General features: G+C 45.5%; 1 protein-coding gene across 1 annotated transcript in view; it reads left to right on the top strand.

Annotated features, from left to right (window-relative positions):
* The window catches only part of LOC123750444 (carboxylic ester hydrolase-like), a 252,174-nt gene that overhangs the window by 166,139 nt on the left and 68,444 nt on the right, over positions 1–17,591 (top strand). Inside the window, exon 8 of the mRNA XM_069339084.1 lies at positions 16,081–16,231. Within this exon, the coding sequence (XP_069195185.1) occupies positions 16,081–16,231 (151 nt within the window). The remainder of the gene's footprint in view (positions 1–16,080; positions 16,232–17,591) is intronic.

The raw sequence follows: 17,591 nt of genomic DNA, 5'->3' as shown, positions 1-17,591 counted from the left end.
GGCGGTGGGGTGGTTCAAATAGCCTCGGCTATCACCTCATTTTGTCCGGTCGTGATGGTCAAGTGGATTAAGGCGTCTTGTACATACCAGTTGCGATGCTCCTGGGAGTATGGGTTCGAGTCACTTCTGGGGTGTGAGTTTTCAGTTGCATATTGTCCTGGGACCATTCAGGCTTGTTCGCATTTGTGTTCCTCACGTGTGCCCCAAAGAATGAGGTGATTTGGTAAAATGCTATGCCCAAGATTACTATCCGAGTGCCGGCGGTGGGGTGGTTCAAATAGCCTCGGCTATCACCTCATTTTGTCCGGTCGTGATGGTCAAGTGGATTAAGGCGTCTTGTACATACCAGTTGCGTTGCTCCTGGGAGTATGGGTTCGAGTCACTTCTGGGGTGTGAGTTTTCAGTTGCATATTGTCCTGGGGACCATTCAGGCTTGTTCGCATTTGTGTTCCTCACGTGTGCCCCAAAGAATGAGGTGATTTGGTAAAATGCTATGCCCAAGATTACTATCCGAGTGCCGGCGGTGGGGTGGTTCAAATAGCCTCGGCTATCACCTCATTTTGTCCGGTCGTGATGGTCAAGTGGATTAAGGCGTCTTGTACATACCAGTTGCGTTGCTCCTGGGAGTATGGGTTCGAGTCACTTCTGGGGTATGAGTTTTCAGTTGCATATTGTCCTGGGGACCATTCAGGCTTGTTCGCATTTGTGTTCCTCACGTGTGCCCCAAAGAATGAGGTGATTTGGTAAAATGCTATGCCCAAGATTACTATCCGAGTGCCGGCGGTGGGGTGGTTCAAATAGCCTCGGCTATCACCTCATTTTGTCCGGTCGTGATGGTCAAGTGGATTAGGCGTCTTGTACATACCAGTTGCGTTGCTCCTGGGAGTATGGGTGCGAGTCACTTCTGGGGTGTGAGTTTTCAGTTGCATATTGTCCTGGGGACCATTCAGGCTTGTTCGCATTTGTGTTCCTCACGTGTGCCCCAAAGAATGAGGTGATTTGGTAAAATGCTATGCCCAAGATTACTATCCAAGTGCCGGCGGTGGGGTGGTTCAAATAGCCTCGGCTATCACCTCATTTTGTCCGGTCGTGATGGTCAAGTGGATTAAGGCGTCTTGTACATACCAGTTGCGTTGCTCCTGGGAGTATGGGTTCGAGTCACTTCTGGGGTATGAGTTTTCAGTTGCATATTGTCCTGGGGACCATTCAGGCTTGTTCGCATTTGTGTTCCTCACGTGTGCCCCAAAGAATGAGGTGATTTGGTAAAATGCTATGCCCAAGATTACTATCCGAGTGCCGGCGGTGGGGTGGTTCAAATAGCCTCGGCTATCACCTCATTTTGTCCGGTCGTGATGGTAAAGTGGATTAAGGCGTCTTGTACATACCAGTTGCGTTGCTTCTGGGAGTATGGGTTCGAGTCACTTCTGGGGTGTGAGTTTTCAGTTGCATATTGTCCTGGGGACCATTCAGGCTTGTTCGCATTTGTGTTCCTCACGTGTGCCCCAAAGAATGAGGTGATTTGGTAAAATGCTATGCCCAAGATTACTATCCGAGTGCCGGCGGAGGGGTGGTTCATATAGCCTCGGCTATCACCTCATTTTGTCCGGTCGTGATGGTCAAGTGGATTAAGGCGTCTTGTACATACCAGTTGCGTTGCTCCTGGGAGTATGGGTTCGAGTCACTTCTGGAGTGTGAGTTTTCAGTTGCATATTGTCCTGGGGACCATTCAGGCTTGTTCGCATTTGTGTTCCTCACGTGTGCCCCAAAGAATGAGATGATTTGGTAAAATGCTATGCCCAAGATTACTATCTGAGTGCCGGCGGTGGGGTGGTTCAAATAGCCTCGGCTATCACCTCATTTTGTCCGGTCGTAATGGTCAAGTGGATTAAGGCGTCTTGTACATACCAGTTGCGTTGCTCCTGGGAGTATGGGTTCGAGTCACTTCTGGGGTATGAGTCTTCAGTTGCATATTGTCCTGGGGACCATTCAGGCTTGTTCGCATTTGTGTTCCTCACGTATGCCCCAAAGAATGAGGTGATTTGGTAAAATGCTATGCCCAAGATTACTATCCGAGTGCCGGCGGTGGGGTGGTTCAAATAGCCTCGGCTATCACCTCATTTTGTCCGGTCGTGATGGTCAAGTGGATTAAGGCGTCTTGTACATACCAGTTGTGTTGCTCCTGGGAGTATGGGTTCGAGTCACTTCTGGGGTGTGAGTTTTCAGTTGCATATTGTCCTGGGGACCATTCAGGCTTGTTCGCATTTGTGTTCCTCACGTGTGCCCCAAAGAATGAGGTGATTTGGTAAAATGCTATGCCCAAGATTACTATCCGAGTGCCGGCGGTGGGGTGGTTCAAATAGCCTCGGCTATCATTTCATTTTGTCCGGTCGTGATGGTCAAGTGGATTAAGGCGTCTTGTACATACCAGTTGCGTTGCTCCTGGGAGTATGGGTTCGAGTCACTTCTGGGGTGTGAGTTTTCAGTTGCATATTGTCCTGGGGACCATTCAGGCTTGTTCGCATTTGTGTTCCTCACGTGTGCCCCAAAGAATGAGGTGATTTGGTAAAATGCTATGCCCAAGATTACTATCCGAGAGCCGGCGGTGGGGTGGTTCAAATAGCCTCGGCTATCACTTCATTTTGTCCGGTCGTGATGGTCAAGTGGATTAAGGCGTCTTGTACATACCAGTTGCGTTGCTCCTGGGAGTATGGGTTCGAGTCACTTCTGGGGTGTGAGTTTTCAGTTGCATATTGTCCTGGGGACCATTCAGGCTTGTTCGCATTTGTGTTCCTCACGTGTGCCCCAAAGAATGAGGTGATTTGGTAAAATGCTATGCCCAAGATTACTATCCGAGTGCCGGCGGTGGGGTGGTTCAAATAGCCTCGGCTATCACCTCATTTTGTCCGGTCGTGATGGTCAAGTGGATTAAGGCGTCTTGTACATACCAGTTGCGTTGCTCCTGGGAGTATGGGTTCGAGTCACTTCTGGGGTGTGAGTTTTCAGTTGCATATTGTCCTGGGGACCATTCAGGCTTGTTCGCATTTGTGTTCCTCACGTGTGCCCCAAAGAATGAGGTGATTTGGTAAAATGATATGCCCAAGATTACTATCCGAGTGCCGGCGGTGGGGTGGTTCAAATAGCCTCGGCTATCACCTCATTTTGTCCGGTCGTGATGGTAAAGTGGATTAAGGCGTCTTGTACATACCAGTTGCGTTGCTTCTGGGAGTATGGGTTCGAGTCACTTCTGGGGTGTGAGTTTTCAGTTGCATATTGTCCTGGGGACCATTCAGGCTTGTTCGCATTTGTGTTCCTCACGTGTGCCCCAAAGAATGAGGTGATTTGGTAAAATGCTATGGCCAAGATTACTATCAGAGTGCCGGCGGTGGGGTGGTTCATATAGCCTCGGCTATCACCTCATTTTGTCCGGTCGTGATGGTCAAGTGGATTAAGGCGTCTTGTACATACCAGTTGCGTTGCTCCTGGGAGTATGGGTTCGAGTCACTTCTGGAGTGTGAGTTTTCAGTTGCATATTGTCCTGGGGACCATTCAGGCTTGTTCGCATTTGTGTTCCTCACGTGTGCCCCAAAGAATGAGATGATTTGGTAAAATGCTATGCCCAAGAATACTATCTGAGTGCCGGCGGTGGGGTGGTTCAAATAGCCTCGGCTATCACCTCATTTTCTCCGGTCGTAATGGTCAAGTGGATTAAGGCGTCTTGTACATACCAGTTGCGATGCTCCTGGGAGTATGGGTTCGAGTCACTTCTGGGGTGTGAGTTTTCAGTTGCATATTGTCCTTGGGACCATTCAGGCTTGTTCGCATTTGTGTTCCTCACGTGTGCCCCAAAGAATGAGGTGATTTGGTAAAATGCTATGCCCAAGATTACTATCCGAGTGCCGGCGGTGGGGTGGTTCAAATAGCCTCGGCTATCACCTCATTTTGTCCGGTCGTGATGGTCAAGTGGATTAAGGCGTCTTGTACATACCAGTTGCGTTGCTCCTGGGAGTATGGGTTCGAGTCACTTCTGGGGTGTGAGTTTTCAGTTGCATATTGTCCTGGGGACCATTCAGGCTTGTTCGCATTTGTGTTCCTCACGTGTGCCCCAAAGAATGAGGTGATTTGGTAAAATGCTATGCCCAAGATTACTATCCGAGTGCCGGCGGTGGGGTGGTTCAAATAGCCTCGGCTATCACCTTCATTTTGTCCGGTCGTGATGGTCAAGTGGATTAAGGCGTCTTGTACATACCAGTTGCGTTGCTCCTGGGAGTATGGGTTCGAGTCACTTCTGGGGTATGAGTTTTCAGTTGCATATTGTCCTGGGGACCATTCAGGCTTGTTCGCATTTTTGTTCCTCACGTGTGCCCCAAAGAATGAGGTGATTTGGTAAAATGCTATGCCCAAGATTACTATCCGAGTGCCGGCGGTGGGGTGGTTCAAATAGCCTCGGCTATCACCTCATTTTGTCCGGTCGTGATGGTCAAGTGGATTAAGGCGTCTTGTACATACCAGTTGCGTTGCTCCTGGGAGTATGGGTTCGAGTCACTTCTGGGGTGTGAGTTTTCAGTTGCATATTGTCCTGGGGACCATTCAGGCTTGTTCGCATTTGTGTTCCTCACGTGTGCCCCAAAGAATGAGGTGATTAGGTAAAATGCTATGCCCAAGATTACTATCCGAGTGCCGGCGGTGGGGTGGTTCAAATAGCCTCGGCTATCACCTCATTTTGTCCGGTCGTGATGGTCAAGTGGATTAAGGCGTCTTGTACATACCAGTTGCGTTGCTCCTGGGAGTATGGGTTCGAGTCACTTCTGGGGTGTGAGTTTTCAGTTGCATATTGTCCTGGGGACCATTCAGGCTTGTTCGCATTTGTGTTCCTCACGTGTGCCCCAAAGAATGAGGTGATTTGGTAAAATGCTATGCCCAAGATTACTATCCGAGTGCCGGCGGTGGGGTGGTTCAAATAGCCTCGGCTATCATTTCATTTTGTCCGGTCGTGATGGTCAAGTGGATTAAGGCATCTTGTACATACCAGTTGCGTTGCTCCTGGGAGTATGGGTTCGAGTCACTTCTGGGGTGTGAGTTTACAGTTGCATATTGTCCTGGGGACCATTCAGGCTTGTTCGCATTTGTGTTCCTCACGTGTGCCCCAAAGAATGAGGTGATTTGGTAAAATGCTATGCCCAAGATTACTATCCGAGTGCCGGCGGTGGGGTGGTTCAAATAGCCTCGGCTATCACCTCATTTTGTCCGGTCGTGATGGTCAAGTGGATTAAGGCGTCTTGTACATACCAGTTGCGTTGCTCCTGGGAGTCTGGGTTCGAGTCACTTCTGGGGTGTGAGTTTTCAGTTGCATATTGTCCTGGGGACCATTCAGGCTTGTTCGCATTTGTGTTCCTCACGTGTGCCCCAAAGAATGAGGTGATTTGGTAAAATGCTATGCCCAAGATTACTATCCGAGTGCCGGCGGTGGGGTGGTTCAAATAGCCTCGGCTATCACCTCATTTTGTCCGGTCGTGATGGTCAAGTGGATTAGGCGTCTTGTACATACCAGTTGCGTTGCTCCTGGGAGTATGGGTTCGAGTCACTTCTGGGGTGTGATTTTTCAGTTGCATATTGTCCTGGGGACCATTCAGGCTTGTTCGCATTTGTGTTCCTCACGTGTGCCCCAAAGAATGAGGTGATTTGGTAAAATGCTATGCCCAAGATTACTATCCGAGTGCCGGCGGTGGGGTGGTTCAAATAGCCTCGGCTATCATTTCATTTTGTCCGGTCGTGATGGTCAAGTGGATTAAGGCGTCTTGTACATACCAGTTGCGTTGCTCCTGGGAGTATGGGTTCGAGTCACTTCTGGGGTGTGAGTTTTCAGTTGCATATTGTCCTGGGGACCATTCAGGCTTGTTTGCATTTGTGTTCCTCATGTGTCCCCCAAAGAATGAGGTGATTTGGTAAAATGCTATGCCCAAGATTACTATCCGAGTGCCGGCAGTGGGGTGGTTCAAATAGCCTCGGCTATCACCTCATTTTGTCCGGTCGTGATGGTCAAGTGGATTAAGGCGTCTTGTACATACCAGTTGCGTTGCTCCTGGGAGTATGGGTTCGAGTCACTTCTGGGGTGTGAGTTTACAGTTGCATATTGTCCTGGGGACCATTCAGGCTTGTTCGCATTTGTGTTCCTCACGTGTGCCCCAAAGAATGAGGTGATTTGGTAAAATGCTATGCCCAAGATTACTATCCGAGTGCCGGCGGTGGGGTGGTTCAAATAGCCTCGGCTATCACCTCATTTTGTCCGGTCGTGATGGTCAAGTGGATTAAGGCGTCTTGTACATACCAGTTGCGTTGCTCCTGGGAGTCTGGTTTTCGAGTCACTTCTGGGGTGTGAGTTTTCAGTTGCATATTGTCCTGGGGACCATTCAGGCTTGTTCGCATTTGTGTTCCTCACGTGTGCCCCAAAGAATGAGGTGATTTGGTAAAATGCTATGCCCAAGATTACTATCCGAGTGCCGGCGGTAGGGTGGTTCAAATAGCCTCGGCTATCACCTCATTTTGTCCGGTCGTGATGGTCAAGTGGATTAAGGCGTCTTGTACATACCAGTTGCGTTGCTCCTGGGAGTATGGGTTCGAGTCACTTCTGGGGTGTGAGTTTTCAGTTGCATATTGTCCTGGGGACCATTCAGGCTTGTTCGCATTTGTGTTCCTCACGTGTGCCCCAAAGAATGAGGTGATTTGGTAAAATGCTATGCCCAAGATTACTATCCGAGTGCCGGCGGTGGGGTGGTTCAAATAGCCTCGGCTATCACCTCATTTTGTCCGGTCGTGATGGTCAAGTGGATTAAGGCGTCTTGTACATACCAGTTGCGTTGCTCCTGGGAGTATGGGTTCGAGTCACTTCTGGGGTATGAGTTTTCAGTTGCATATTGTCCTGGGGACCATTCAGGCTTGTTCGCATTTGTGTTCCTCACGTGTGCCCCAAAGAATGAGGTGATTTGGTAAAATGCTATGCCCAAGATTACTATCCGAGTGCCGGCGGTGGGGTGGTTCAAATAGCCTCGGCTATCACCTCATTTTGTCCGGTCGTGATGTTCAAGTGGATTAAGGCGTCTTGTACATACCAGTTGCGTTGCTCCTGGGAGTATGGGTTCGAGTCACTTCTGGGGTATGAGTTTTCAGTTGCATATTGTCCTGGGGACCATTCAGGCTTGTTCGCATTTGTGTTCCTCACGTGTGCCCCAAAGAATGAGGTGATTTGGTAAAATGCTATGCCCAAGATTATTATCCGAGTGCCGGCGGTGGGGTGGTTCAAATAGCCTCGGCTATCAGCTCATTTTGTCCGGTCGTGATGGTCAAGTGGATTAAGGCGTCTTGTACATACCAGTTGCGTTGCTCCTGGGAGTATGGGTTCGAGTCACTTCTGGGGTGTGAGTTTTCAGTTGCATATTGTCCTGGGGACCATTCAGGCTTGTTCGCATTTGTGTTCCTCACGTGTGCCCCAAAGAATGAGGTGATTTTGTAAAATGCTATGCCCAAGATTACTATCCGAGTGCCGGCGGTGGGGTGGTTCAAATAGCCTCGGCTATCATTTCATTTTGTCCGGTCGTGATGGTCAAGTGGATTAAGACGTCTTGTACATACCAGTTGCGTTGCTCCTGGGAGTATGGGTTCGAGTCACTTCTGGGGTGTGAGTTTTCAGTTGCATATTGTCCTGGGGACCATTCAGGCTTGTTCGCATTTGTGTTCCTCATGTGTGCCCCAAAGAATGAGGTGATTTGGTAAAATGCTATGCCCAAGATTACTATCCGAGTGCCGGCGGTGGGGTGGTTCAAATAGCCTCGGCTATCACCTCATTTTGTCCGGTCATGATGGTCAAGTGGATTAAGGCGTCTTGTACATACCAGTTGCGTTGCTCCTGGGAGTATGGGTTCGAGTCACTTCTGGGGTGTGAGTTTTCAGTTGCATATTGTCCTGGGGACCATTCAGGCTTGTTCGCATTTGTGTTCCTCACGTGTGCCCCAAAGAATGAGGTGATTTGGTAAAATGCTATGCCCAAGATTACTATCCGAGTGCCGGAGGTGGGGTGGTTCAAATAGCCTCGGCTATCAGCTCATTTTGTCCGGTCGTGATGGTCAAGTGGATTAAGGCGTCTTGTACATACCAGTTGCGTTGCTCCTGGGAGTATGGGTTCGAGTCACTTCTGGGGTGTGAGTTTTCAGTTGCATATTGTCCTGGGGACCATTCAGGCTTGTTCGCATTTGTGTTCCTCACGTGTGCCCCAAAGAATGACGTGATTTGGTAAAATGCTATGCCCAAGATTACTATCCAAGTGCCGGCGGTGGGGTGGTTCAAATAGCCTTGGCTATCACCTCATTTTGTCCGGTCGTGATGGTCAAGTGGATTAAGGCGTCTTGTAAATACCAGTTGCGTTGCTCCTGGGAGTATGGGTTCGAGTCACTTCTGGGGTGTGAGTTTTCAGTTGCATATTGTCCTGGGGACCATTCAGGCTTGTTCGCATTTGTGTTCCTCACGTGTGCCCCAAAGAATGAGGTGATTTGGTAAAATGCTATGCCCAAGATTACTATCCGAGTTCCGGCGGTGGGGTGGTTCAAATAGCCTCGGGTATCACCTCATTTTGTCCGGTCGTGATGGTCAAGTGGATTAAGGCGTCTTGTACATACCAGTTGTTTTGCTCCTGGGAGTATGGGTTCGAGTCACTTCTGGGGTGTGAGTTTTCAGTTGCATATTGTCCTGGGGACCATTCACGCTTGTTCGCATTTGTGTTCCTCACGTGTGCCCCAAAGAATGAGGTGATTTGGTAAAATGCTATGCCCAAGATTACTATCCGAGTGCCGGCGGTGGGGTGGTTCAAATAGCCTCGGCTATCACCTCATTTTGTCCGGTCGTGATGGTCAAGTGGATTAAGGCGTCTTGTACATACCAGTTGCGTTGCTCCTGGGAGTATGGGTTCAAGTCACTTCTGGGGTATGAGTTTTCAGTTGCATATTGTCCTGGGGACCATTCAGGCTTGTTCGCATTTGTGTTCCTCACGTGTGCCCCAAAGAATGAGGTGATTTGGTAAAATGCTATCCCCAAGATTACTATCCGAGTGCCGGCGGTGGGGTGGTTCAAATAGCCTCGGCTATCACCTCATTTTGTCCGGTCGTGATGGTCAAGTGGATTAAGGCGTCTTGTACATACCAGTTGCGTTGCTCCTGGGAGTATGGGTTCGAGTCACTTCTGGGGTGTGAGTTTTCAGTTGCATATTGTCCTGGGGACCATTCAGGTATGTTGACGACATTTTTACACAGATACCTGATGTCAGACATATGCAGGAGCTGAAGGAGGTATTTGAGCGGAATTCTGTGCTGCGTTTCACTTACGAGATGGAGAAGGATGGGAATCTGCCCTTTCTAGATGTAACAGTCATGGAAAGGAGCGGAGATTTCCACACTGCAGTCTACACTAAGGAAACAAACATAGGAATGTGCCTGAATGCCAACAGTGACTGCCCAGACAGGTACAAGAGGAGTGTTGTTAACGCTTATGTCGACCGTGCTCTCAACCACAGCTCAGGATGGAAGCAAGCCGATGAAGAACTCTGTAGGATAAGGCAGGTCCTAGTCAACAACAGTTTCTCCAATGGTTTCATTTAAGACATAATAAAAAGGAAGGTGAAATGCCATGCAACCTCTGAAGAGACAACTAACACAACACCTGTACCCCCTATTAAGCTATTTTACAGGAACTTCTTTTCCATAGCACATAAAATGGAGGAAAGGGTCCTGAAAGATAATGTTAATTGGAACGTTATCCCTACAGACAAAAATCAGAATATACAATTGACGGTTTACTATAAAACCAAAAAAACGGCCAATCTACTCATGAAAAAGTCTCCAGACACAAAGCAGAACGCTTTAAAAGAGACCAACGTCGTCTATGCCTTTAAATGCCCACTTGGAGAATGTAAGCCCCAAAGAACTCAGTATATAGGCAAGACAACAACATCTCTTTCCAGGCAATTAACAATGCATAAGCAACAGGGCTCCATTAAGGAACATATAATCTCTTCCCCCAACCTGACCATCACCAGAGAAGTCTTAACAAACAACACAGAAATCATCGATAGATACAGCGATAGCAGGAGGCTTAACATCTGCAAGGCACTACACATCAAGAAGTCAACACCAGCAATCAACAGCCAATTAATAATATCACTTTTGCGCGCCCGGGTAAGGTTAAAAAAAAGTGGTACTTGTGCATGGCGTTTTTGTCGCTTAAGCGTCAAAACAAAAATGTGTATACTCTTTTTACTCTCCTGACCTTAGTTCTCGAGCTACGGTTTTCATTTTGGTACCACCGTGTTCACAATAAAATTCTCTAGAAGAACATCAGCAATAAAGATCACGAAAGGTATAGGGATACCAGCACCAAATAAATAACTACGTAGATGACTCGCCGTGAGCGCCCAACAGCAACAAAATGTTTTTACTCTTGGGATTGTTATCACCTCCACACTTGTTCTACAGCGTTAATTTTGGTATCAGTGGACTCGCAATGAAATTCCCAACACAGTGATATGAATATAAACGTAGAATAATGGTCGCGGCCCACCCGCAAGAGTGTGGGGAGTGGTGGAACTGTTACCCAGTATTTGTGACTGGACAACACATGTGCGATACAGCGCTTTGAAAGTTTATACTTATTTCACTGTCCTGACATTATTATTCTATGTACGTCATTCATTTTTATGCCAATGTGTTCGCAATAGAATGTTCTATGAGCCCGTAGGTAAATAAGATCAACAAAGCGTAAGATAGAATAGCACCAAATATAAAACAACGTTGGAACATATCAGTGAGCGTCAAACACACACGAAATGTTTTTACTGTTGTTATGTTTGTCAAGTTTATAATTGTTGCACACAGTTATTTTTGGTTGTACATTGATCGGAATAAAATTCCTTAAACACATATGCATATAATATATGATATGGGGGAAGCATTACCAGTATAAACGGCTAAAGTCACCCACCTGCAATCCGTTTGGGACACTCATGCAGACACACGCTACACCCAAAAAAAAATCTATGAAGGTTCGAGTCTACTTACGGCAGTTTATGTGATACAGTCTTCATTCTGGTATCAAAATACTCGTTTCAGTTTGTAGTTCATGCGATTTTCAGAACCAACTGAATCGCTGGAGGTTCAACATTTGAGTCAGAGTCATCTGACAGAACCGTCTCGTCAAATGGCAGTGTGCCAGACATCTCGAGTTCTGATTCGGTTGCTGCTTCAGCTTGAGGTGTTGAAGTGAACAAGGGCCGCCTCACACCAGATGGTCTGGGAGTTTGCATGGCGTCAGCATAGGCAGGACCTGTGTCATCATTTATGTCTGGAGCGTGCCGCAAGTGTTGAGATACTGTTGCTGTTTGAGGCCAATCTTCCGGGTCCGAGCACAATAGGGCCCAAATTGCCACCTCGTGGAACTGTAGCAATATTTGCTTTTTTTGATCAGTTGTGTTGTATTTGTACAAAACTAAGGCATTATGCAATGCCATTTGCAGGAAATAAAACGTTATCTTTTTAGTCCACTTGTGAGTTTTCCTGGTAAAATGGTAATACCATTTGATCGAAGTGGTCCACACCTTTCATGAACTTATTGTACCATGCAGCCTAGTGGTGAGAAAGAGAACCTCATGGCGCGCAGTTTGAAACAAACCCAAAGTAAATCGGATTAAAATTGAATTTTATACAATTGGAGAGCGAGTGTGATACGTTTGCGCCTGGCAAAACATATTTGAATCAATATTTACTCCACTTGCTTGTAGTATTTAGATGTTTTAGATGTACTGAAGTAGCTTGATGGTAGGAAAGAGCAGGCCTAATCTCTCTTGAAGGATATTATCGTAACAACATACATACATATAGTATATATATATATATATATATATATATATATAGTATATATATATATATATATATAGTATATATATATATATATATATATATATATATATATATTGTGACGGTAACGCGTTGGTGTTCGGCTGTTCAAAAGCTAGGGGTATGGCCTCGTCACATATAGAAACAAAAAATAGAAAATCTGGAACTTCGTCTGTGGTAAGGTAATGGGAAGACACACAAAACACAAGTAAATTTAACAATGAGATTTTAATTACGTTAGAAAAGCAAAACATGAATAAAATGGACGTACAAAGTGGAACATAAAATCAATCAATCAAAATAATAAGAATAATCAAATGACAAAATGAAAAGTTACGTTAAGACAAGTGAGTAATAACAAGTGTATAACAAACAATGTAAATATGGGTGCCGGAATATTGGCTTTAAGCTGCACCCTCTCTTAGTACACGTAAGCCACAGCTTAGTCTACCAACGAGACGTGTTAACTTGTTGAAAGCACTGGATATTCTGAGGGCTGAGGTCGTGGTGGACCCAGACATCAGGTAGTGTGGTGGGTGGAGGGCAGGTGCAACTGGACACGCAGCCAATCAGCGATGAGCAGGCGACGCACAGGTAGTTTGGTGGTTCGAGGTGGAGCAGGTGTTCCTGGCTGCATACATTTTGCGCTCTGGCAAACCTTAGAGTTGTATTTGTTGGATATTTCTTCCATATTAGTTTTATATAGATGTATAGCGACGAATTTTGGAGGGAAGAGCAGGCTCAATCTCTTGAAGGAGATTATCGTCACAATATATATATATGTATATATATATATACATAAAATATGGAAGGGAGTACCACCTCTAGCTGGAAGAAGGGGGACCCATAGCCTCGGAGGAAACCACGCATAACGCATTAGAGGGAATGTTTAGATCCCCTCCAATACAGTTTCTGTGTGCTTTTCTCCTACCACCCCCTTCCTTTTTTATTTTTTGTGCTTTATTATGCATTTGATGGTTACAAGATATACATGGGTTGATACAAAAATAATAATGCAAAAAGATGCTTAAAGGTTATGGATCTCTTGAAAAACACAACAATGGGAAACATTGATGAATGTCACAGACGGGTTCGATCATTGTAGCAAGTCAAACACTTCTTCGAATTCTTCTGAAGTTGGACTAGTGCCCAAGACACAAATATATATATACATATATATATATATATATATATATATATATATATATATATATATATATATATATATATATATATATATATCTATATATATATATATATATATATATATATATATATATATATATATATATATATATATATATATATATATATATATATATATATATATATATATATAGTTGTTAACCTCTCCCTCAACTAATGCCAGTGGAAACAAGCCACTCTTCCTGTCAGGCTCGGTGGCTTGGGTGTCCGCACCGCCACCCAAATTGCTGTCCCAGCCTTCCTGTCTTCCTCCTCAGCATCACATGACCTGGTTAAGGAAATTCTACCTGACACCCTGAGTGATGTAGCGGGGATACAAGACCCCCACTACACGGAATGCGACACGAAATGGGGTGCCATGGCAGACCCAGCACTCGGACCAGCCATACCGAAAGCCAAGAAGCAATCTAGTTGGGACAGCCCCATTGTAGACAAAGAAGCCACAGCTTTGCTGGAGGCAGCAACAACCCCCAGTGATCGTGCACGCCTCACAGCTGTGCAGGCTCCCCATGCAGGGGACTTCCTTCTGGCAGTCCCCATGTCTGCGACAGGCACACATCTTGATCCACAGGAGCTCCGTATTGCAGTTGCTCTCCGCCTTGCTGCCCCTATCCACACTTGTTCACAGGTGTATTTGCGGCGAGGCAGATGCTGTCGAATATGGATTGCATCGCCTGCACTGTGGAAAATCGGGTGGTTGGCACACTAGACACGACGAAGTCAACAACATCATTAAAAGAAGCCTTGCCTCTGCTCAGTGTCCAGCGGAGAGAGAGCCCCGCAACCTACTGAACCGTGGCTCTGTTAGATTTGCCGGCCGACAAGACGGAATCACACTGCGTCCGAGGAAGGGTGGCAGGCAGTTGGCATGGGACTATACTTGCGTATCCACCCTGGCAATGACATACATCACTCTCTCTGCTGGCACAGCAGGAGCCGCAGCGACATACAGAGAAAAACAAAAGTCAGTCAAGTACAGGCAATTAGATCAACGGTACAACTTCATTCCAATAGGGTCTGAGACCCTAGGCCCATGGGGTGAGAGTGCAAGAAGGTTTCTTAAGGATCTTGGTTCCAAGCACATTGACACCAAAAGAGACCCTAGAGCGGCAAGTTTTCTCTTTCAGCGCCTCAGTGTCGCGATCCAGAGGGGGAATGCTCGCTGCATCCTCGGTTCCTGCCCGGCGTCGAAGGAGTTCGAGGAAATCTACAGCCTCTAGGAAGCAAACTTTTTCTTGTGTCCTCTTAATGTTCATTTTTTGTATAAAATCAGATATGTAACTGTATAACCTTGCATAATAAAGTGTACACCATAATAAAAAAAAAGGGGGGTGGTAGGAGAAGCGAACACTCTTTCGTATTCAGAGTTAAATGGCAAGTTTTTCCCTGAATGCTTTGTGTTCTCTTCTCTGAGGCTGTGGGTCCCTATAATTGCACCAGTGGTGGTACCCCGTATATATATATATATATATATATATATATATATATATATATATATATATATATATATATATATATATATATATATATATATACATATTTATATATATATATATATATATATATATATATATATATATATATATATATATATATATATATATACATATTTATATATATATATATATATATATATATATATATATATATATATACATATTTATATATATATATATATATATATATATATATATATATATATATATATATATATTACAGAGAACACATATATATATAACAATATAACAATCAGTGTTTGAAGACCTCGTCCAGCTGCTCGGAGGTTGGGTGCGTACCCAGGATACAGCATGCATTTCCCCTCTGAACTGCGACACTGACGTGCCTGAACAAGAAAGTGGCCGCTCTTGGGTCTCTAGTTTTCCCAATGAGTTCCTCGCCCACCTCCTTTAAGAACTTGAACCTCCTTTAAGTGCACATTTACCCCAGGCGCCCAGAGTCTCAGAGCCTATCGGCACGAACCTGTAACAACGTTCTAGGTCTCTGTACTTGTTGATTTTCTGGGTCTCCCTGAAGGTGACTGCCCCACCTCCCTCCGCTGAGCTGTAACGTAGATAGGTATCAGCCAATGTAGACGCACACGTGTAATCCCATACGACCTGTTTACCTTCCCTCCATGGCTGCAGGGTGACTCCATTTGGGCGTTTTTGGCTGTTGTCAGGTCTGTACAACTGAGTTTCCCTTTGTGCTGGACACCCAGCTGTAGCCAAACTTCTCTTGATGTCAATGACTGCTTCATGTCTGGCATTCTTTCCCTGCGTTTTACGACAGATGAGACCATGGCTGCCGTTTTGTTCTGCTCGTTCATTGCCGGAAATACACCGATGTTCAGTAGAGATAGGGGCGGCAAGGCGCAGGGCAGCACCAATAATAAAGGCCCGATAGTCCAGGCGGGTGCCCAAGGCGGAATTAGGGACTGCCAACAGGAAGTCCCCGGTATGGTAGGCTTGCACAGCTAGGAGACGCGCTCTGTCTTTCTCCGAAGCTGCCTCCAGCAATGGTTTGGCGATGTTCTCCACTATGGGGCTATCCCAATTGGCCGGTTTGCCGTCGTTTGGAAATGTTGGTCGAGTGTGTGAATTGGCAAGAGTGTCCTACTGACCAGCTCCTTCCACAAATTTGGGATCACGAATCCCAATGGAGTTCTTTAGGTATTCTGGCAGTATTTCATTCACTAATTCACTTGTAGCACTGGTCGAGGATAAGAATGCCGGCAATGCTAACTGTGTCGCCTTGCGAATACCTATACCCCGAGTCTAACTGGGAGCGTTGCTTGGTCCCACTGGTCATCTTGCAAGGAGAGGTTTAACACTTTCATAGTTATTAACTATGAATAGTCATAGTTATTGACTTACTATAACATAGTTATAGCAAGATCTTATTAATATGTTTGATTATGTTTTTTATATTTTTCGGTGTTGAATAGAAATGGTATGACTGGCCATCTGTAATGCTGCCGCGAGTAGACCGGGACTTCCTGCCTGCCCACCCTGCCCACCTGCTTCAGCAAGGTATATACAACAAGGTCGACCTCATCTCCGGCGTCAACCTGCACGAGGGCGCTATGTATAGCTTAAGTATGTAAACAGCACCATAATAAATATGTTTCTGTGAGTAATTCCATTTCTCCTACACTACCCATAAACATTGTTGTTCCACAGGGCAGCATACGTGGCCCTCTCCTCTTTCTCATCTACATTAATGACCCTCCACATGCCTCTCAACACCTCAAACCAATCTTATTTGCTGATGACACAACTTTAATTTTCTCCAGTCCTGACCCGCTTGCTCTAAATGTCACAGTGAATACTGAACTAAATAATGTCCATCTTTGGCTAACTGCTAACAAACTCACCCTTAACATTGACAAAACTTTCTATATTTTGTTTTCTAATAAATCCTCAAATACAATTAATCTAAGAATAAACAATACACAATTCAGTAGTAAAGTTGATGGTAAATTCCTTGGTATCCCCATCGATAACAAACTGAATTTCCAGGGACACATTCTATATATAGCAAAAAAATGTTTCTAAAACTGTTGGCATTCTTTCTAAGATCAGATATTATGTACCTCGCCCTGCCCTGGTGACGCTCTATTACTCTCTCATCTATCCTTATCTCAACTACGGTATTTGTGCTTGGGGTTCTACTACTACTATGGATAAGCACCTCCAAAGGATACCTGATCAACCAGGCTGTGACTCATACGTCAGGCTGCGAGCAGCCGCGTCCAACAGCCTGGTTGATCAGTCCGGCAACCAGGAAGCCTGGTCGACGACCGGGCCGCGGGGACGCTAAGCCCCGGAAGCACCTCAAGGTAACCTCAAGGTAACCCAAAATCCTTTACGTCCTCTAATTACCCAACACAAAGCTTCTATTAGAACAATATCTAACTCAGGCCCGAGACAGCACTCGGTACCCTTACTCAAATCTCTGAATATGTTAGATATTAAGTCACTGCACATCCTCTCATATGCCCTCTATATATTTAAAAACTCTGAATTGTAATGTCAATCCTGACCTTATAAGCTTCTTCGAAGGTTGTAACAGAACCCATGGGCACCACACCAGAAACAAATACCTATTTGATATTCCAAGAGTACGACTTAATCAAACTAGAAATGCTCTACAAATCAAGGGACCCAGAATGTGGAATGACCTTCCCATCATGTCATAGGCTGCACCTCTCTCAACCAGTTTAAGATGAAAACTAAGTACTACCTAATTAACTCCATGTAACCTACCTTTCCCCTAAATGTCAACCCATGTCTTACTATTTTTAAACAATGCTGTTTGTTGACTAACTTGTATATTGGCTATTTTCTACCATGTTCCCTCCCTTTTTTTATCTTTTATTTCATTCAACACAATTTATACTTTAAGCTTAATTACTATTAAGTTTTAGTCTAAGTGTTTTTCCCCACATGACCTTGC

Source organism: Procambarus clarkii, chromosome 41, assembly GCF_040958095.1.
Source record: "Procambarus clarkii isolate CNS0578487 chromosome 41, FALCON_Pclarkii_2.0, whole genome shotgun sequence".
NCBI lineage: Eukaryota > Metazoa > Arthropoda > Malacostraca > Decapoda > Cambaridae > Procambarus > Procambarus clarkii.
The sequence above is the reverse complement of the archived record's forward strand: the minus strand, read 5'-3'. Positions and strand labels throughout refer to the sequence as shown.